Source organism: Macaca fascicularis, chromosome 13 (assembly GCF_037993035.2).
Source record: "Macaca fascicularis isolate 582-1 chromosome 13, T2T-MFA8v1.1".
Taxonomy (NCBI): domain Eukaryota; kingdom Metazoa; phylum Chordata; class Mammalia; order Primates; family Cercopithecidae; genus Macaca; species Macaca fascicularis.
Window position 1 is genome coordinate 20,175,500 of NC_088387.1, and position 21,659 is coordinate 20,197,158.

General features: G+C 52.3%; 1 protein-coding gene across 16 annotated transcripts in view; it reads left to right on the plus strand.

The window, feature by feature from the left end:
* PSD4 (pleckstrin and Sec7 domain containing 4) overlaps positions 1-21,659 on the plus strand; it is a 46,243-nt gene that overhangs the window by 8,440 nt on the left and 16,144 nt on the right. For 7 of the 16 annotated variants that reach the window (XM_045368903.3, XM_074011277.1, XM_074011280.1 and 4 more), the window contains exons 2-5: positions 17,383-18,549; positions 19,989-20,114; positions 20,410-20,485; positions 20,924-21,299. In XM_045368903.3, the coding sequence (XP_045224838.2) occupies positions 17,494-18,549; positions 19,989-20,114; positions 20,410-20,485; positions 20,924-21,299 (1,634 nt within the window). In that variant the 5' untranslated portion in view covers positions 17,383-17,493. Of the gene's footprint in view, positions 1-7,639; positions 7,857-8,871; positions 8,966-17,382; positions 18,550-19,988; positions 20,115-20,409; positions 20,486-20,923; positions 21,300-21,659 lie in introns of those variants that run through there. The other 9 variants (XR_012422051.1, XR_012422052.1, XM_005575307.5 and 6 more) reach the window with 2 other exon arrangements.

The window sequence follows — 21,659 nt, forward strand, 5'->3', positions numbered from 1 at the left end:
AGAAGAATGTGAGGGCGAGAGATGCCCAACCAGAACAGAGCATGGGGCAGGTTTACAGGGAGGAGCTGATGGATAGCGTGGGCCAGGCAATAATACATGGTGACCTTTTGAACTCTGCCCTTTCCTGGCTTGACAACCTCTGGAAATGATCCTCTTGGCATGGACTCCGTGCTGCTGTGGAGCCTGGGCAGGGGAGGGATGGGAGGTGGGTACATACAACAAGGCCCAACGAGTGGACTCTGCCTTTTTGGAGCTCTCAGTTCTGCCTTGGAGGATGCATAGATGTATCAAGTCAGAGAGGAGGGAAATGGCCCCAGGAAGCTTAGGTGTGCAGGCTGTCCTCTGGGGGTATGAGCTCCGAGGCCCCAGTGCTCTTCCTGCTAGGAGCTGCCAAACCAGCCATCTCTTTCGTCTTCTGAAGATGACGGTGGACAGAGCGTGCGTCAGCCCTTGCTGCTGCAGAGGGCACTGCGAAGCTCACGGCTTTGTTGCTATGGGCGGGGTTAAGCGTGAGCCTCCCCAGGGGAATACGTGACCCTTTACAAGGCCCAGGAAATGTCCTGCTCTGAGTTTGTCTTCCTCCTTCACTGTGTGAGAGCACACCTGTTCTCTGTTTAATGCTAGAGCTTTGCTTTTCTGCAACTCATACCCACTTGAATTCCTATTCAGTGATTGGTGGCCAATCAGGGCTAATGAGCATTACAAGGAAGACTTTCAGCTCTTTCTCCAAAGGAGAACATGCTGCAAAGGTCAGATCCAGCTGCACAAAGAGTCTGCTCATTTACATATCCCTACTATAATTTTTGAGATGAGAGTTTTGATATTGAATTATATTATTAAATAATACTTAATATTTTTCTTTGAATACATATACTTAACAAGATAAAGTAGATGTTTTCTACTTTAGCGTTTTCCTAAATCACAGGTTTGCTACACTATATCCTAGTCTACTGCATATTCGAATAAATGATTAGCTATTAATGTTCAGTATGTGTACCACATATCCACGTAGGCAAACACAGCCTCAGATTTGTGGGTTCATGGAGAAGGTAATCTTGGGGTAGGTGCTTTACCCTAATCCTAGGTAGGGGAGGAAATAACGCTTTTCCTCTTCCTTCTTAGGTTTAGGGACTGAGACCTGCAAATTAAACTGACAAAAGCCAGATTAACAGAAGAAAAAGGTTTTATTCATATGTACATGGAAGCCAACAAAAGTAGTAGCTGGCTTGTTAGATAGTTAAAGTTCAAGGCCATGTACCTAACTCAGTAGGGGAAAGGGAGGGGGCAGAAACAGTAACTTTATTATTTTTGCTGATGACAGACATAAAGTATATTTATTTTTAAAAATTGAATACATATGAAACAAGCATGAAGAAATTGAAATCATGTATACTGTTGTCAGGCACAGATAGCTACTGTCAATCAATGCTTTGATGTTTTATTGCCTAAATACACAAACACAAACAAGTTTTTTTAAAAATTGGGACCATAGGCCAGGCGCAGTGGCTCACGCCTGTAATTCTAGCACTTTGGGAGGCCGAGGCAGGTGGATCGCCTGAGGTCAGGAGTTCGAGACCAGCCTGACCAATATGGTGAAACCCTGTCTCTACTAAAAATGAAAAAAAATAGCCGAGCGTGGTGGCGTGCACCTGTAGTCCCAGCTACTTGGGAGGCTGAGGCAGGAGAATTGCTTGAACCTGGGAGGCAGAAGTTGTAGTGAGCCGAGATAGCACCACTGTACTCTAGGCTGGGCGACAGATCAACACTCCATCTCAAACAAAGAAACAAAACAAACAAAAAACTTGGGACTATAGTGGAATTATAAATAGTTTTCTTATTTAACAAAATTCTGTGAGCATCTTTCCATTTCATTAGATACTCTTTAAAAACAAGATGGCTAAAGGTTGCCTAGGTTCACCATATGGCTATATGGCTACCCAGTAATCTATTCATTTATCTCGTTCCCTACTGTGGATATTGAGGCTGTGAGCATTTTTGCCATTATAAGTAACTGCATGCACATGTGTTTCAGCAGATGTTTTGTGGGTGCCTTCTGGTGCCGAGGGGGCTAGGGAGAGAGGGTGAATAACCACAGTGCGCAACTCACTGCTCACGTGGAAAGGACAGGCCCACAACATGGGCTTATCTAAAAAACAGAGAGCTGGGAAAGAGCCCAGGAGAAGGACCTTGAGAGTGTCTGAGGCAAGCTTTTGTGTTGGGGCAGAGGAGAGCCAGGGAGCTGTGACCTGGGTGGCCCCGTCCCTGGCCATCTGTCCACAGACACTGGGTGTGCTTCATTTGGCCACGGGCGGGTAAGGATAGCCTCCCAAGGTCACTGCATCGGTACGGGATTGGGCAAGCAAGTGCGGAGACGGAGGCTTGTCATTCACTTTTGTAATCACTTCCTGCCCTTCTCCAGAGCACCCAGGGCAGCACCAGCGCACACATGCGCTCAGAGGTCGGTGATGTCAGCACTGGGCTGGGCTGTTCTCCCTTTCCTCTTTTCCCTGCCTCTAGGAGACTTCTCCCTCCCACTCTAAGGTCACAGGCGGCAAGGAGAGGCACCTTTGGCGCCTGCCACGTGCCCAGTCATTGGAAGCCCCGGCCCAGCCCTACCTCCCTGCTCTGATCCTGGGAGCCCACAGCCGAGCTGGCCAGGGGGACTGTAAACATCTTACCGGGCAGAGGAATGGATGGGGAGACAGGTGTTTTGTCTGCCCTTCTCCAGGGCCGAGGCTTGTGGAGGTCAGAGAGCTGGGAGGGAACAGGGCCTTTTCTGGAGAAAGGAGCATGTGGCCACCTCACTCTCAGCCTTCTCTAAAGTATAGGACTTTTATGGAGACTAATTTGGAGCCCATTTGGATGCTTCAGTCCTGCTCTCTCACCCTGCCCCAGGACAGTATTTCAGCTCCATTAGCACAAAGGTTTTCGTGAACTTCCAGTTGGGAGGCGTGAGTCAGGCTTACCCTGTCTAGCTCTGCTCGTTTGGGAAGTAGACCTGCTCCCCACCTGGGTTTTCATTTCTGCAGGATGCAGTGGTAACGGGGTACAGCAGAAAGTGCATTTGGAGGGTTCCACAGGCCTAAGTCCAATCCCAGCCTCACCATTTCCTGCCTGTGCAAGCCCAAGTGACGGCTGACCCTCTGTCTCCTCATCTGTTCTGTAGCCTGGAGATAATAAAGCCCCTCACCCTGACCCCAGCCCCCCAGGAACTAGAGATGACGCGTGGAGAGGGCCTGGTAAGTGTCAACACACTGGGGGCCTCAGGAAAGGGTCCTGGGCTTTATGTCAGGGGCCATTTCCTTCATTGGTGGCCTCTCTCCTCTTTCCCCTCTGCCTCCCAGGAGTGGCTGACTATGTGCTGAGATCCCCAGGGCCCCTCTCCTGGAAGGAGGGCTCCACTCGCTGGTCTGTGGAGCCAGACCCTGGTCTTCTCAGTGTGGAGAAGCCACCTGTGCTGAGCAGCTGCTTCTGCAGGCAAACAGGAAGCAGCTTACCTTGAGGGAGGCAGCAGAGTTGCCTGGCTGTGCTGTGTGTCTGCTGTGTTGTATGTCCTCTGTGCCGTGGGGAGGAGGACAGGCTGGGGAGGGAACTCCCAACACACACACACACACACACACACACACACACACACACACACACAAAATGCAAGACCCACTGCGTGGAAGGAACGGGGAGAGGCAGGTCCCATTCCCCTTAGTACGGTCTTGAAGAGAGGCTGAGCAACCTTTATTCGTTCATCAAATGGCTGTGGAGCAAGTGTGAGCCAGGCACTCTGCTGCAAAGCACATGGGCCAGTCCTTGCCCTGAAGAAGTCAAGGGGAGGATGGGAACCCATAACTAAGCCGAGGGGCAGGGCCTGGACTTGGGGAAGGGGGAAGATCATTGGTGCCTCCCTTTCAGCTTCAGGAAGCCATGGATTACCAGGAAGTCTGGACTGGAGGGGGCAGAGCCCTGATTTGAGGAGGTGACACTTCACCTCTTGGCCTCCTGGCTTCTGCTTTCCGCATCTGCTGCCAACCCCACTTGTCCATAACCTCTAGCCATGTACAATATAGATCACTTTCGCTTCTAATCTTCCTGCACTTTTCAGCAGCAGTCAACCAAGCCAACCACTTCCTCCTTCTGAAGTAACCACCTCTTGTCTTCTGTGAGAACATGGCTCTCCCCTTGCTTCTCTCACCTTCGCAACAGTCCCTTTTCAGTCTCCTTTGCAGACTTGTACCCTCCCATCCGGGTAGGCACCACCTTCCCTCTCCCAGCTCAGATGGGCTCCAGGTGCGTTTTTCAGTTGCCTACTTGAAATATCTCACAGGTAGTTCAAATCCAATATTTAAAACTTAAACTCTGGGCCGGGCGCAGTGGCTCAGGCCTGTAATCCCAGCACTTTGGGAGCCCGAGGTGGGCAGATCACCTGAGGTCGGGAGTTCAAGACCAGCCTGACCAACATGGAGAAACCCCATCTCTACTAAAAATACAAAATGCGTGGTGGCGCATGCCTGTAATCCCAGCTACTCAGGAGGCTGAGGCGGGAGAATCGCTTGAACCCGGGAGGCGGAGGTTGTGGTGAGCTGAGATAGCACCATTGCATTTCAACCTGGGCAACAAGAGCGAAACGCCATCTCAAAATAAATAAATAAATAAATAAATAAATAAATAAATAAATAAAAGTTAAACTCTGGATTTTCTCCCCTGAGCCTCATCTCCTAGTTCTTTCCTATTTCAGCAAATGCCATTATTACCACCCATCTGGTTGCTTAAGTCAGTAATCTGGAAGTTGCCCATGACTTCCCCTCCCATCTTGACCCCTCAAATATAATGAAGCAACAGGTTCTATAATCATATGTATTCCCAGCCCTATGCCTCCCTTCTCTCCTATGACTGTCCCAGCCAAGCAACTGTCCCCTGTCACCTGGACTCTCCCAGAGCCTCCTAACTGGTCTCCTTGAACTTACATAGCCTCTACCATCTCCTCCCCATGCAGCAGACAGATCCATCTGTTCTCCATATAGCAGATGGACGATCTTAAAAGTAAATACACAAATACTCTTTGACCTGTCATTTCTCTGCTTTAAAAATGCACCCTGGGGTTGGGCGTGGTGGCTCACGCCTGTAATCTCAGCACTTCGGGAGGCCAAGGTGGGCGGATTACCTGAGGGCAGGAGTTCCAGACCCAGCCTGGCCAACATGGCGAAACCCCAACTCTACTAAAAATGCAAAAATGAGCTGGGTATGGTGGCACACATTAGTAATCCCAGTTACTCGGGAGGCTGAGGCAGTAGAATCGCTTGAAGTCAAGAGGTGGAGGTTGCAGTGAACTGAGATCTCCCCACTGCACTTCAGCCTGGGAGACAGAGCAAGACTCCGTCTCAAAAACAAACAAACAAGGCTGGGCACGGTGGCTCACGCCTGTAATCCCAGCACTTTGGGAGGCCGAGGTGGGCGGATCATGAGGTCAGGAAATCGAGACCATCCTGGCTAACACGGTGGAACCCTGTCTCTACTAAAAATACAAAAAATTAGCCGGGCATGGTGGCGGGCACCTGTAGTCCCAGCTACTCCGGAGGCTGAAGCAGGAGAATTGCTTGAACTCGGGAGGTGGAGATTGCAGTAAGCCAAGATAGCGCCACTGCACTCCAGCCTGGACTACAGAGCGAGATTCCGTCTCAAAAAACAAACAAACAAACAAACAAACAAAAATGTACTCTGGGCCGGACATGGTGGCTCATGCTTGTAATTCCAGCACTTTGGGAGGCTGAGGCGGGTGGATCACTTGAGGTCAGGCATTTGAGACCAACCTGGCCTACATGATGAAAACCTGTCTCTACTAAAAATACAAAAATTAGCCAGATGTGGTGGCAGATGCCTGTAATCCCAGCTCCTTGCGAGGCAGAGGCAAGAGAATTGCTTGAATCCGGGAGGCAGAGGTTGCAGTGAGCTGAGATCATGCCACTGCACCCCAGCCTGGGTGACAGAGTGAGACTGTCTCAAAAAAAAAAAAAATGCACCCTGTCTTGCCACTGGGGTGTCTGTAGGATCTGGCCCTGCCCCTCCTGGACCTCTGGGACTGCGCTGCACCACACTGGCTTGCTTTCTATTCCCTGGAAATGTGGAGACCTTTCCCACCTCAGGGAAGGAATTAGAAGCCGAAAATGCCCTTCCATGCTGGACTCTTCTCACCAGGACATGGTGCAGCTTCCGAATTCCCATGGCAGTGCGCTCACCCTCGCTGCTCTCTTATTTCTCTCTGCTTCTTCCCAGGCATTCCTCACAATTTATGATAAAGTTTGATTCATGAGTCCGATTGTTTATTTTCTTTCTCTGTCAGTAGACTGGAAGCTCCCTAAGAACAGGAGTTGTTCTACAGTAGACAGGCCTAAGCAAACCTACCCCAAAGTCTGAGGAAGCTGACAAGTTGAAAGAAAGAGGCTGAGAAAGCTAGGGGACTTTCCAACAGAAGCCGTGTAGGTGTCTCATGTGGCGATGAGATGAGATGATGGATCCCCGCGTTAGCACCCACAGCCGGGGCTCATATGCCATAGGGTAGGGGTGGTTCAGATGGAATTTGTAAGACAATGGAAGTGTAATATCATCAAGGTTGTTTGACCTACAGGTAGCATTTATGGACTTACAGTAAGTTCTTGCTCTTACACAGGGAACAATAGATAAACTGGAAATCATAGAGGCCCTGCCTTGGAACTGGGGTCACTCAGTTCAGTCAATGTGGCAGGTTAGCTTTCAAGATGGACTTGCCTCAGCTTCCACAAGGGTCATGTGTTTTATTCCTGATAGGTCAGCGGCTTGTAGCATAGAGCCTACACGGATCAGGTGCTGGCTTTGAGCCATGGCCATGTGCTGGAGGCACCCCTAGAGGCTGGGGGCTGGAGTGGAGGGTTTGCATTTAGGTTTTTGTGACTTCAGGTTTCTGACTTACCCAGCTTGATGGAGAGAGAGTTGTAAAAGCTGAAATATATGAGGAAGAACAGCTTGGAGAAGAGAAGGAACCAGGTTTGCCTTATAAACATTGAGTTTGAGGTGCTGGTGAGATAAGCGTGCCCCCAACATTTGCCAGCCACAGGAAGTGGAGAATGGAGGACCCCATCTGATATGTCTGAATATATGAAAGTTAAGACTAAAGCTCACAAACTGTCATATAAAATGTATCCTGCCAGGTGCGGTGGCTCTCACCTGTAATCTAGCACCATAGGAGGCCAAGGCAGGTGGATCACCTGAGGTCGGGAGTTGGAGACCAGCCTGGCCAACATGGAGAAACCCCATCTCTACTAAAAATACAAAATTAGCCGGGTGTGGTGGCACATGCCTGTAATCCCAGCTACTCGGGAGACTGAGGCAGGAGAATCACTTGAACCTGGGAGGCGGAGGTTGTCGTGAGCCGAGATGGCACCATTGCACTCCAGCCTGGGCAACAACAAGAGCAAAACTGTTTCAAAAAAAAAAAATAGTGTATATTCTCCTACCTAATTCTCCTACCTCCCACCTTCATCATGGCCTGGAGCTCCAGGTTGGAGGGAGGATTCTTAGCCGCCTCTGAGTGTTGCTGCCACAGCACAGCCCACCCCAGCCTTTGGCCCATGTCACAGCTCCACCTCCCTTTCTCTTCCTCACCCCGCTCTGTATCATACATGCGTGTGGGTGGGTGACCTGCCCACAGGTTCAAGCTCTCTCTACCTGCTCCCATCTCTGCTATCAGGACTCTTGCCAGCGCTCCACCCAATCTCGGGCAGTGCAGTGTGCCCACATGGGGAGGAGGCCATTTGGGCCCCAGAAGTGGAGAATCTCAGGATCTGGGGCACCCAGAGTGTGGTGGAGAAGCAGGGTGCACGGGCTCCATGTTGGTATGTTCCTGTGGACTCTGTACCCTGTGGGGAGGGGTGAGGCTGTGGGTTAGCCAGAGCCCGACCCTCTCAACTCTGGGTTGGGGCGTGCATGTGAGTGCACAAGTGAGGGAGTCTCCTGGTCAGCTGGAATCGTGAAAACGAGAGTTCAGGGAGGGTGGGAGTGGTGGAGCCTCGGCAGAGAAGTTGATGGTCACTGATGCTGAGGAAGTAGATCGGGTGGAGGGAGGAGAATGGCATGTTGAGTGCGCTCCCCACCAGCCTCACTCACACTCGTGGACACTGCGGCCTGTGTCTCGAGGACATGTGTTGAGAATTCAGTCGTGGGGAATGGAGGTTCATTGGTTCACATAGTCAGAGGCTCTGTATTCTAACCCCAGCTTTGGGATTTTCCAACTGTGCAACCCTGGGCAGTGGCTTAGCGTCTCTGAGCTTGTCTCCAGATCCAGATCTGTATGATGGGTTTATTAATGCGTCATAAAGTAGGTGTGAGGAGGGGTTGAGGTGCTATTGGGAGACACTTTGTAACTAAAAGGCAACTGTATCACTTGCGTTATTACCAGTGACATGAGACAAAAACTGAAATGTCGTTTGTTAAAAACCAGAAATTGCCTGACTTAGGGCCCTCCGGTCTCTCACTGGGTGCCCTGCAGGGGACTGAGAGCCAGGGCAAGACTGAGAACCTGGGGCGGAACTGCAGGGAGGAAGGAGGTGGGGCCTGCTTAGCGACCAGGCCTCGGCGGCCCCTTCCCCTTTCAATCCCAGGCCCCTGCATGGCAGGGAGAGGACAGTTCCACCATGGCAGGTTCTTTCTAGGCTAGTGTGCAGGGTAGGGGTCTCCAAGGAGCAGAGGCATGGGGAAGGGAGTTGGAGGCGCTGGGCCCAGGAGGAGAGACTCTTGTCTTGTGGGCAGGAAGTGTGAGGTGTTGAGCAGCTAGGGAACCCTGGGGAGGCGGCAGGGAGCAAGAGGGGTGTGTGTTGTGGTGAGGAGGAGCGGAAGTCGGAAGCTCCAGCCGTCACAGCCACATTCACTGGGCAAGCCGACTGTGCAGCCAGGAAGTGCTCTTGGGGACCCCAGGCCAAGCCATCCCTTCTTGGGTCCTTTGGAGGTGAGTTAAGTGGGTCTGCCTAGGGTGGGGCTGGAGGAACCTGCGGGAGCAGGGAATGTGGAGAGTCATATGTGGGTCCTTGTGGCAGGGGCTGGGGCAGGTGGGCAGGGGAGAGGCGAGGGCTCTGGCAGTGCCGTGTGCACCTGCCATGAGCCCGGGCTAGGCTAGGCCCCTTCTTCCCCCCTCCTGCTCTCTGTCTCATCCCCCTCCTCCCTCAGCCTGCCCCTCCTCATCTGACTCTTCTCCGATTCCCTGCCCTGGCCCCACTGACCCCTGTTGTTTCCCTTCCCTGGCTCCCCGCAGAGCCCCTGGAGGTCTGCAATAGTGAAGGGTGAAGGAAGTTCCTTGCTAAATCTCTTGTGAGTGTCACGACCCAGTGACTGCTCTGGCTGAGTACCCAGTGGGAGCTTTTGTGGCCAAAGGCCCCAAGTGATCCTCGACCCTAGACTCCGGAAGGAGGGAGTCTGGAAGGCCTGGGTTTGGGGTGGGGGCAGCTCTGGGTGTGGTTGCTGTAGGAGCTCAGAGTCAACTTGGCCATGAGGGGACTCCCAGCTTCATCTTGCCTTCCAGGACCATCCTGGAGAAGCTCGAGGAGAGGTAAGGGGACCCTCCTTACTGGTTTAGCTCTGGCTTAGGCCTGTTGTCCTGATGGGCAATAGGAACCACTGAACTCTCAAAGTGCGCCTGTGTGGGACACTCTAAGGCCCACTGCAATCGTTATTGTCATAGTAAAGGGAGTTGCATGGAAGGAAAGTCCCCTGACACCGCCATTCTCCCTTTATTCCAGGGCCTAAAATCCCACAGTTGAAGTCACTCCTCTGCTAGAATGCAGGGAAGGGTGGCCTGTCATCAGATGATGATAAATACTCCTCTGTTCATCGGACCTTGGCCCAGCTTTAAAAAGTGGGCCCCAAGCAGGCCTGTCTCCCAGCTTCCTAGGACTCTAGAGCATCACATGGCCCCTCCTCCTACAGACAAGGAACCGCCTAGCATGGGGATCGGAACCCGGGCTGCTGAGCTCTTTGTTGGAGAGACCCATAGAAGGGGTGAGGGATGTGGGGTGAGAGGACCCAGGGAGGAGAGGCCCAGCCTGGCGCCAGCCCCTTAGGGGTCTTTGTCCTCCCCACACAGCAGCTGTCCTGGGTCCCCTTTGGCACTTTACCCCTACCCCCATGATCTCTCCCCTGGATCCTCTCTGCCTACCTCAGACCGCCATCCTCTGCTCCCTTCCTGAGCCTCAGCTGGCCTCACCACAGGCCTTCAGTAGCACTGGTTCTCTCTCTCTCTCTCTCTCTCTCTCTGTCTCTCTCTCTCTCTCTGTGTGTGTGTGTGTGTGTGTGTGTGTGTGCAAATTTGCATAATAGCTCTTTCTGTGTGGGCAGGATGTGGGGCCTTCTCTAGTCATTTCTCTCACGGTGCTTCAGGTCCCAGGTTCAGACAGAGGCCTCCGTCCTGTAGCTCCAGGCCAGGGAGCTCCACTCATGGTTCCTGCCTGCAGCAACATCTGTAATTCGGCAGCTTCCTGGGCTGCAGAGGGACAGGACAGGTCACCGCCTAAGTCCTTGGACCCGCCAGAAGCCTTCATACTTTTTCCATAGGAGGGAAAACATGTCCAGGGTAAAAGGAGGGAGTGTTTGCTTGCTGAGTCTGGAAGCTCAAAAAGGGAAACAGAGACAGGCACCCTCTGGATGAAGGCTCAGGGCTGACTCCTTGAGGAGGCCGAGAGCTGAGCCTGACCAGGAGGGCTATTTGTTTGTTTTTGTTAATTTTGGCTTCTCTAAATGGACAGCAGAACAACAAAGTTAAACTGAGCAGGACACGGTATTTTCTGAGCACCCACTAAGGGCCAGGCCCAGCACTCAGACCCGTTCCAACTTTACAACAAACCTGTGAAGTGTAGCTTTACTGGGTCTTAGTTCCTTATTTTACAGATAAGGAACCAGGTGGAGTTTTTCACCCAGAGTCACATGGCTTGTCAGCTGTAGAGTTAGGATGGGATTCTGCTCTGCATTCTTCACTGTGACCCTGAAATGGGCAAAGGAGGGTGGTGAGTGCTGTGCACCCAAGGCCATCACCTTCCTACTCAGGGCAGGCTCATACCCCAGCCTCTGTGCCCGATCTCCCGGTTCTTCAGCCAGAGCACTGAGGTGCAATGGTTCCGAGGGGAGGGTGCAATGGTTCAGAGGGTGCAATTGCAAGGCTGCAATGCCAGGCTGAGGGTGAAAAACAAACTCACTGTTAGAAAGCACAACCCGGGTGCCAGGTGTCAGCTGGGTTCCTTCCTGCCCCCTAGGGTCAAAAAGAAATTGCCATGAAGCCAGGGGGTGGGGCTGGTGGGAGGGACTCTGTCTTCTAGTCCCTCAGCCACTACTTTCTGTGTCTTTCAACTCCCACAAGAGGGACATAAGGCTTAGCCCCTGCAGTATTCTCCATGAGAAACATACACCGCCTCCCCACCGTGGTGAAGATTCCTTGGAAATGCAGTCAGCTGTGCTCAAGAAGAGTGGCTAGTGGGCGGCAGAGTGGAGCCGTGCTCTCTCTTTCCCACCTGGGCTCCCTCCCTGCTCCCTCCCCTCTGAACCCTCCTTAAACTTTCAGAGCCACCTCAGTGCTCAGAAAAGATGAAGGACCACTTTAATGTAGAGGTAACAGAACTCAACTGGTGGGGCAGATGGCAATTCTTTTGCTGCAGATTCCTTTCCTCCTGCTTTCGTTCTGGTTAGGATAACAGACAGGAGATTTTAAAGGAGATTTTACTAAACCCCAGGGGTGGAAAAACACAAGTAAACCAAGAAGATTTTAGACGCGTAAGACCTGGGCTCTGCTGCCTAGTTCCAGGCCTGCCTCTGCCTAGGGGGTGCCATCCTACCTCGGGGATCAAAGGCTAGTTCCATCCTCCACCCTTCTGAGGTCAGACCGCTCTCACCTGGGTGACCAGTAGGACTGCCTTTATGGCCTTAGGAAGTGACTTCACCTTTTAGGTCATCCTACCTTTCCATTCAGGCAAGAGCAACTAAAAAAAAAAAAAAAAAAAAAGGAAGACATCTTTTAAACATACAGTTGCACAGTGCCCTCTCCACAAGTGGAGAACACAAATGAGACGATTGAATGGGTCTTCCTTTGTGTTCAGGCTGCTGCCTGGGAGCCAAGACCCGTAGGACATTTTGGCTGCTGACCTGGTAGGGACCTACCACTTGGGGACCGCTACCCTTGGAGCACTGGGCTTCCTGGAGAGGGGAGGAAGAGGTGATTGGTCATGGGCAGACTGGCCCCCACGAGGAAGTCTTCATGTTATAGTGATGCTAATTCTCTTCAAGCCTCCGTCTCGCTAGTCCTCTGGCCTGGTTGTTGTGGAGGGAGAGTTCTGAGGATCCATCCCATCAGTGTGTCTCTCCATTTGTCTGTCCATTCATCTAGCCAACCTCTCTCTTATTTTCACAAATGTTCTACAGTGCCGACTTTCAGCCAAGGAGGTGCTGCACAGGAGTTTGAGTGACTCTAGTGAATTCAGGAATGTCCAAGAGAATGGATCAGAGGGCAGGAGGAGAGAGTGATGCTTAAGAGAGCTGTAACCTGGGTTCATGCCCCAGCTCAAGTCACAGGCGGGCCTGAATCTCTCACGTCAACGCTAACCTTTAAGTTTCTAATCCACTTGAACTAAACCTCTCAAGTCAATGCAGATCTTTAAATTTCGAATCCAGTTGAACTAAAGTACGCCCCCAGAGCTTTGTGGGTGGGAGTGGTTTAACAAATCGGTCACATAAAGTGACTAAGCCATTCAACATTTTTGTACTGAGACACAGTGGTGAACAGGAAACACAAAGAACCTGCCATCTTGGCACTTACCTTCTAGGCAAACTAGAACCATGCGGGTAAACACACTGGGAACTACACACTGGGATAAATGCTCAGAAAGTAAAAGTGAGGGGTGGAGTGTAGTCACATTGAGTTTAATTCGTTTAAAAAGTCATAGCCAGCCACGTGCTGTGGCTCACACCTGTAATTCCAGCACTTTGGGAAGCCAAGGCAGGTGACCTCAGGTGGATCACCTGAGGTCAGGAGTTTGAGACCAGCCTGGTCAATATGGTGAAACCTCGTCTCTACTAAAAATACAAAACTTAGCCAGGCATGTTGGCAGGTGCCTGTAGTCCCAGCTACTTGGGAGACTGAGACAGGAGAATCGCTTGAACCCAGGAGTCAGAGGTTGCAGTGAGCCAAGATCATGCCACTGCACTCTAGCCTGGGTGACAGAGCAAGATACCGTCTAAAAAAAAAAAGTCATAGCCAGTCAAACTACATGCCTTGTCCCCATCGAATACCTGATCTGTCTCCACCCTTCTTGTCACCATTGCCTTGGGCTCCCCTCCACGGACCAGTTCCTCACCTCCCACCCCTCCCAGGCTCCTCAGGTGCTGCAGGTCCCAGAGATCTGCTTTCTTCTCTTTGCTCGGAAAGCTGCTGCAGCCTCTGGTATTTATTGTTTTCCTTTGAAAAAAACCCAGCAAGGAACACTGGGTTTTTTCTGGGAAGGCAAGTCCAATCCTCATTTACATCTAGCATCAGCATTAACGTGTACCTAGAGGGCTGCTTTATGTACATATACATATCTATTTGCAAGTGCATATGTGCAAAGAGAGACAATTTTTCATCTTATGAAAAATTCAGGATGCCCTTTCCAGCAGGCCCAGTCCCGCATTCCCACTCCCATTCCCATATTGGCATGGGAACGTTTCTTGCCAAGTGAGTTGACTAATGATGAGAGAAAGTGAGTTGGTTTTATCTGGGCAAAATGCTCTGATGCCCACAGGGCCATGAGGCTGGCACTCATTCAGGTACAATGTGTGGAGTTGGGTAAATGAGAACAGGAGAAGGGATCAGGGGTGGTGCATGGCAGGAGAGCTATTTGGGTCCAAAGACCAGGCCTTTGCAGAGACCCGGAGGCTGGTTTTGGGGTATGGGAAGGGAGGCAGTTGGGTAGAGCTAGGGATGTCCCATGTTCTGGTACCTGTAAACCAGGTGCTTCTCCGCAGCTTTTCCCACTATCCCTAAATCAACATGTCTTCCTAGTCATTTCTTGTACCCCATGGGCTGGTTTCTTGAGGCTGCGGTGGGATGTGGTGGGGTGAGTCACCTCCATGCTCACACTCGGTTGCTCTCCACCAGGCAGGTCTGGGGAGGGAGATTTGAGTTCCAGGGTGTTTTCCTTAGTACAGACAATAGATCCGGAGGTTCCTCATCCCTTCTGCCTTGGAAATAGAACTGCCTCAGGCCTCTTGCCCAGAGAGCACTGAGGGTGGACAAGGGCAGCTGCATGGGGAGCAGATAGTGGTATCGACTTAAGGAGTAAACCGTGCAAATCCTCTGCCTGTTACCTGGAGGTGGTGATGTGAGGTGGAGAGGCAGAACCTAGAATGATGAGTGAAGGCTGGATCCATAGGAGAATGAAAGGCAAGACTGTTAGTGGAAAGGGGTCCCAATCCAGACCCCAAGGGAGGGTTCTTGGATCTTGTGCAAGAAAGAATTCAAGGTGAATCCATAAAATGAGGGCAAGTTTATTAGGAAAGTAAAGGAATGAAAGAATGGTTACTCCATAGGCAGAGCAGGGGCTTGGGCTGCTGAATCAAGGATACCCGTATCTTGAGCCGACCTCTTATCTCATCCTGTGACTTAGAATGCCTAGCCTACTGGGAATGCAGCCCAGTAGGTCTCAGCCTTATTTTACCCAGCCCCTATTCAAGATGGAGCTGCTCTGGTTCAAACACCTGTGACAAGATCAAATCCAGTCCATTTGATTCAGAGCATCATGTACAAGATTAAACATAAGAAAGGGCCCCTCCTCTTGGGAAGTCAGCCTGTTGGGGAGGCTGCCATAACTAATGGGTGGAAGGGCCCTGAAGGCCAGTCAGGTGCCATTCCGGGTGGGCTGAAACATCAGAATCCTGAGGCCTTCATCCAGCAAGTCTAGATTCTTGTTATTCTAAAACAGGAATGCAGGGGTTGGGTCAGAGGGAGGGGTAAAAACCCAGAAAGAGATTCCTTTTGGAGACACTCTAAGAAAAAGGATACTTTCAAGGTGAATAAGACACTGAAATGCATACTGGTCCTCCTTCCTTCTCTCAGGTGCCCTCCAGAAAGAAGGCATGGGGCAAAGCGATGTTTTCTAGGTGACCTTGAATAACAGCTGGACCCCTTGACCTTGTGAGAGAGCGCTGAGGGTTACCGTTTACTGAGTGTCTAACGGTGGGCCAAGCCTGGGCTGAAGGCCGGGCGAACCACCTCCATTAACCCTAGCTCCCCTCTGCAGTGGGGCTCCTAGATGCTAAGGAACTTTCCAGGCTCATCCACTCAACTGTAGGTGGCAGGACGGGGGTTTGAGCTGCGGTCCATGTGGCTATTGATTCAGCTCATGTTCTCTAGTGCTGGGCAGGGAGGGGCCGACCCCCATGGGATTTGTTATGTGCGCTGGTTGGGGCCCTGCATGCCAGTCAAGCTCCTGTCCTACAGCCTGCCTGTGGCAGGACCTCGGTGTGAGGTCTGGAGCCCTGGACGAGGACACCTGGGTTCACTCTGTTCATACTGGAGCAGGGACAGGGCAAAGAGAGCTGCAGACCGGAAGGTGGATGGTCTGGGGTCGGAGTCCGGCCCCTGTCACCAACTGTGGGTCATTAAGCCAGACTCAGGCTAAGGCTTCCTCATCTGTTAAACAGGGACATGCAGGGGACTGCTCCTCTTTCAGGTGCGAGGTTGGGGGAGTGGTGGGTGGGGACAGGCTTGGTTAACTGTGTGTGGAAGGGGCTGTTGTTCTTGGGGATCTGGAAGTCACACATGGTTCTAAATTGGGAGCATGCATGTGTTTGCTAATAGTCTTGTTCCCTCAAAATATTCCAATACAGCTCACAAGCACACACACAAGGCTTCAAGATAGAAATCTGTGAGTGAAGAAAGTGAGGCAAAGGGAAAATAAGAAAAGACAGCTGTTGGGTGCAGTGGCTCACACCTACCACTTTGGGAGGCCAAGGTGGGCAGATCACTTGAGGTCAGGAGTTCGAGACCAGCCCGGCTAGCATGGTGAAACCCCATCTCTACTAGAAATACAAAAAAAAAAAAAAAAAAATTAGCAGGGCATGGTGGTGGACACCTGTAATTCTGGCTACTCGGGAGGCTGAGGCAGGAAAATCGCTTGAACCTAGGAGGCAGAGGTTGCAGTGAGCCGAGATCGTGCTGCTATATACTCTAGCCTGGGTGACAGAGCGAGACTCTGTCTCAAAAAAAAAAAAAAAAAAAAAAAAAGACAGCTGAGTCAGGGTTCTTACGACGTGCCATAAGGACCTGTGTACTTGACCCTGCACTTCCACTGTGTGGAGAGCCAGCACGACGAGACAAACAAGTTACAAGCTTACAGTGTGCTTTGGATCAAAACAAGCCAGCTATTCTGAGGAAGCAGGGTTGCTCTGAGAGCCATGCAAGCGGTGGGCTGCATGCAGGGAATGGAGATGCAATGCATGTTTCTAGAAAACACACTCCGAGGTTCCTGGGCTCATCTGATAAGGGCCCATCCAGAGAGTTAGTGCAGCCCGTGCAGACAGCAGCTCTGGGCAGATGTGAGGCAACTCCAGGCTGACACGGCTGCCACATCCCAGCCTCTTCCTCCCTAGAAGGCAGGGATCTGCTCTCCATGCAGCAGGTGGTCTGCTGGGTAGTGGGCAGCAGGACCGAAGCATCCTCCCTTCGTGAGGGCTTGGGCTGAGTTGAGCAGAGAGCCCCTTGCTCCGTCCACCTGGGCCAAATTCCAAGCTGTCAATAGCTTACAAGGACCAAGAAGCAGCCTGTGAACCAGCCTCGTGAACAGGGTAGGCCCCAAGGATAGGAGCCTTGGAAAGTGGAAGTAAGGCAGGCTGTGGCCTTCCTTTCGTGAGTGCCTGCTTCTTCCGTGAGTCTGCTGCATTCTCTACCTCCAGTCTGTGTCTGTTTGGCTCCCACATGCTTTGGTTTACAGCTTTGGTTTACAGCGTGTAAACCAAAGCATGTGGGTTGCAGCTGCTTCCTTGATACCTAAAAGCATTTCTGCCTTCTGTTCCTGCTGCCAACCACCTCGGTCTCCATGCTCTCCAATCTAAATGCCCAAGAGAAGGATCTGATTTGGCCAGTTTGTTCTTTTCAGCTAAGCCACATGGGCTACCTTCAGCCAACAGATGGGTGTCTTTGGGGCAGGTGCTGCCCTGGTGCAAGTTTAGAGATTGTGGGGTCAGATAGAATACGTGGTACACTCCTTCCTCCCGGCAGGGCTGTGGCGGGCAGTGTCCCTTAGCAGAGGGCATAGAAGGGGAAGACACTCCAAACACATCTAACACACTACATATGTGCCTCCAGAGGCTGACAGCCCTTCCCTAACCTGCACTTGCTTTGGGCATTTCCAGGGTAGATATGGATTCCCAGTTACCCCAGCGGCCGGTGCTCCCCCTAGTCCACACAGTGAGACTGTGAAAGCAGATACTCCGGGGGACTCCTGCACAGCTTTTGCTCTATGGATGATGGGTGACCACAGACTCTCTGGTCAACCCCAGCCCGTGGAAATTCTCAACCCGTTCTTGGGAGACAGCCTGGAGCCCCACCCAGGAGAGCGCCCAAGGGAAACGTGCAGCCATGAGGATCCACCGGAGGCTTGCGAGGGGCAAACCTGGGCCACTGATGCTCCTGAACCTACCAGACAAAATGCTCCTCCCTGGGGCTCCAGTGTGGAGCTCACACACCTGGGGAGCTGGGTCCATCAGGACCGGCCGGAGCCTTGCGAGGAGCAAACCTGGGCCACTGACCCTCCTGAATCTACCAGACAAGATGCTCCTCCCTGGGGCTCTGGTGTGGAGCTCACACACCTGGGGAGCTGCTCTGCCCAGGGGGAGCACAGGCAGAGCACAGCATCACCAGGGTCACCTGCGAACAGCCATCTACTGGGGACCCCACAGCAGGACCGGAGCACGTCCACGCAGGTAGTGTTCTGGGCAGGCATCCTGCAGGCCCAGATGTGTGTCCTAGACCTGGAGGAGGAGCTGGAGAAGACGGAAGGGCTCAAGGCTGGGCTGAAATGCTGTCTCCCCACGCCCCCTGTGGACCTCCCTGGGGTCACGGGCCTGCACTCCAGCCCACCTGAGGATGAAGACTCAGGGGAAGACAGCAGCGAGCCTGAGGGGGAGGGCCAGGCTTGTCTGAGAGAGGGAACCCCAGACTCTTCCCCACAGTGGGTAGCCGAGGAGGAGAGCATGTTCTTCAGCAACCCGCTCTTCCTGGGGAGTCCTTTCTCAGAGAACAGTGCTTCTGGAGAGTGCTTTTCCTGGGGGGCTTCAGACTCCCATGCAAGTGTGAGGACTGGACCTGAGAGCCCAGCAACTCTGGAGACTCACCTCCCAGAAGACACGGTGCTGTGGGAACTGGAAAGTGAGCCAGATGTGGGGGACAGTGCTGCTACCAGTGGGCATCGTACCCCTCCATTCCCTGTGCCCGTCTATAAACCACACTCCATCTGCTGGGCCTCAGTGGCAGCCGCTGAGGGGGCTCCTGCAGCACCTCCTGGTCAGGGGGAGAGTGAGGTAAGCCCAGTCTTGGGAGCCAACTGGGGCTGTGCTGGGAACACAGAAGGGAGGGTCTTTTTCGGGGGTCACCAGGCCCAGGACATTCTTTTCTGATGTGAAGAGATTTTGGGATAACCTGCATCAGTATATAGCAGGGTAATAGAGCAGAAAATCAGGACCAGTGTTTTCGTCAGAATGATAAGACATTTTATCAATGCCATGATGTCAGCTGATGTCAGCTGATAATTAAATCCACAAATGTCTCCATCTCACCAGCTCCAAGGGGCTATGCTTAGATACGTTTGGAGAACAAACAGCTCCTCTAATTGCAGCATGTTCCAGGCCATTCTGATTCTTCCCCTCCCACCTCCAAGACATTCCCAACTGTTAACAGGGCAGCGCTCAGCCTGCAAGGGTGACCTCTGCCCCTAGCAGAGAGATGCCTATTTCAAAAGTCCTGTCCTCTCTCTTCTTGACAGATTTCAGCATGTTGTTACTTTTAGCTCACCGTCTGTCATTCTTCCCACGTCCAGTGTCAATAGATCAGGCCCATATGACAATGGCAGAGATTCTTAATATCAACTAAGGATGGGGACATGCTCTGTGGGACAATAGGGAGCACAGTTTTCCCAGGGAAGCCTCTCTTTAAGAGATAAGGAGACTCAGTATGGTAGAGTGTGGCTGTAATTTTCTAATCTCTCAATTCCCTGAGAACAATGAAGAGCTATTACCCAGAGCAACTCTATTAGCCAGGGCAACTCTGTCACTGGAGCCCCAAGATCAGAGGAGCTCCTGGGTACTGATGGGTGTCCCCTCCACATGGGCCAAGGCCCCCAATGTAGGGCAGTTAGAGCTGTGCCTGTGGAGGTCCATTTTCTCAGGACTTTCTTTTTTCTTTTTTTTTGAGACAGAGTCTTGCTATGTTGCTCAGGCTGGAGTGCATTGGTGCCATCTCGGCTGACCCTCCACCTCCCAGGTTCAAGCGATTCTCCTGCCTCAGGCTCCCAAGTAGCTAGGATTATAGGTGTGTGCCACCACATTCAGCTAATTTTTGTATTTTTAGTAGAGATAGGGTTTCACCATGTTCACCAGGCTGGTCTCGAACTCCTGACCTCAGGTGATCCACCGGCCTGGGCCTCCCAGAGTGCTGGGATTACAGTCCTGAGCCACTGCGCCTGCCATGGACTTTCTTGCTCTGAGCACTAACTTCTCAGAGGGAAGCCTGGGAGCGCTATAAGTTGGAGATTGGCTTATGTCTGGGAAGGCAGAGCCCACCCAGCCCACTGCCTGGGGCTCTCACCCTCCGTAAAACACAGCCCCTTCTTGGGCTGGCAGTACCTGAGGCAGGGCCATCTGGGCAGACTGTGAAGGGAGGCCTCATGGGATTTGAGGAAGGCCCTGGGAGCAATTTTCCTCTAGTCACCTCTTCTGTCCTTCTCTCCTCTGTTTCTCTCTAGACTTCTCAGGGAGATAGGCTTGGTCCTGCTCCATCTGCAGCACCGTGTGTGGACGAAGCATTGACCTGGGAATCAGGATGTATCGGATCTGATCTTGGCCCTGCTGCACATCCTGTGCAATCTTGGGCAAGTCACTTCCCCTTTCTGGGCCTCACTTTCTCCATCTTTGGAGGAGGAATATGAGCCCATTCAGTTCCAGGGCCTAGCACCGACAATCCTAGCATGTGGGGCTTCTCACATCCAGGACTCGCCTTCTGAACTGAGGCTCCAGCCTGGGTGGGAGGATTACGGTGGGGCTTCTGCCTACTCATGACATCCTTCCCCTCCCCTCTTTTCCCCATCATCTCCCTACCTGGCCTCTCCCCCATCCACCTCTCTGTGCCTCCAGGGCTCATGGGAATGCCTCTGCCTCTCTCAACAGGCCTCTCCCAGTCCTGAGGGCTGGCAGGGAGGAGGTCCTTTTTGGCCCCAGGTGACTCTTAACTCCCAGGACAGAGGTGAGCCCTAATAAGGGGGTTTGGGAAATTGGGTCCTGGGAGGCTTTGGAATTTGCAGTGGGGACAAAGATCATTCTTGGATCCATGGTTGCCATTAATGGGTCCCATTGTATTGTGTTTAAGCCAGACAGACTTGGGGTTAAATCCTGCCTCTTTAGAAAGTAAATGAAGGAAATGTACAAAAGGCCCAGCATTTCTTACCTCTGGGTCCTAGTGGTTTAGCAAAGGTCCTGAGCCCTTAGTTGCCTGGAGGCTGGAGTCCTGGGAGCCCACTGTCTGCTGCCTCTGCAAGTGGGAGAGGTCACTGCCTGAGGGAGGGACAGGGCATGCTGCCAGGCTCCAGGGGAGGAGCCCCAGGGAGGGAGCCTCTGGAGGTGGTGACCAGGCTGTTCTCCTGCCTCCTGCCCTGTGCCCGCCTCACTTCACATTCTTCCTCAGATGAGACGGAGGCTGGGCACCTCCGGGAATCTGCTCCCACCTTGGCCCCCAGCCCCTGGAGGAGCCCAGCTTCTTCTCCAGAGCCTAGCAGCCCAGAATCTGAGAGCAGAGGCCCTGGTCCCAGGCCCAGCCCTGCATCGTCCCAGGAGGGCAGCCCACAGCTTCAACACCACAGCTCAGGCATTTTGCCCAAGTGGACACTAGACGCTTCACATTCTTCACTCTTGGAGACGGATGGGGAAGAGCCAAGGTCCTTGAAGACAGAGGAGGCAGGGGAGGCCCCAAACCCAGGCGAGGACGTAAAGAGTGAAGGAATAGCCAGGCCTGCAGAGACTGGAGACATCCAACCTGACATTCACCTAACTTCGGCAGAACAGTAAGTCTCAGACTAACTGGCTGTCATGCTCCTAATGATGGATACATTTAAGAATATCCTAGTCTGGACAGAGCGTGAGAAACGCACATTGGAATTAAGCATACTCACATTTATTAAGCAAGGATTATATGAGTGGGCACCAGGAAAGAGCTTTGAGGAAGACCGTAAGGTTCAGAAGCATCAGAAACAAAACAGCAGATAGTTAACACACATGGAGGCGAGATCTGAGTGTGCTGGGGCAGGGCTTTCAAAGAAGCATCCACAGTTGGAGACCAGGAGAGGAGGAAGGGGAGGAAGTGTCCAGGGAATCTGAGCAAGGGCGTGTGCCTGCCCAGAAAAATGGGAGTCATGCTGGCAGGC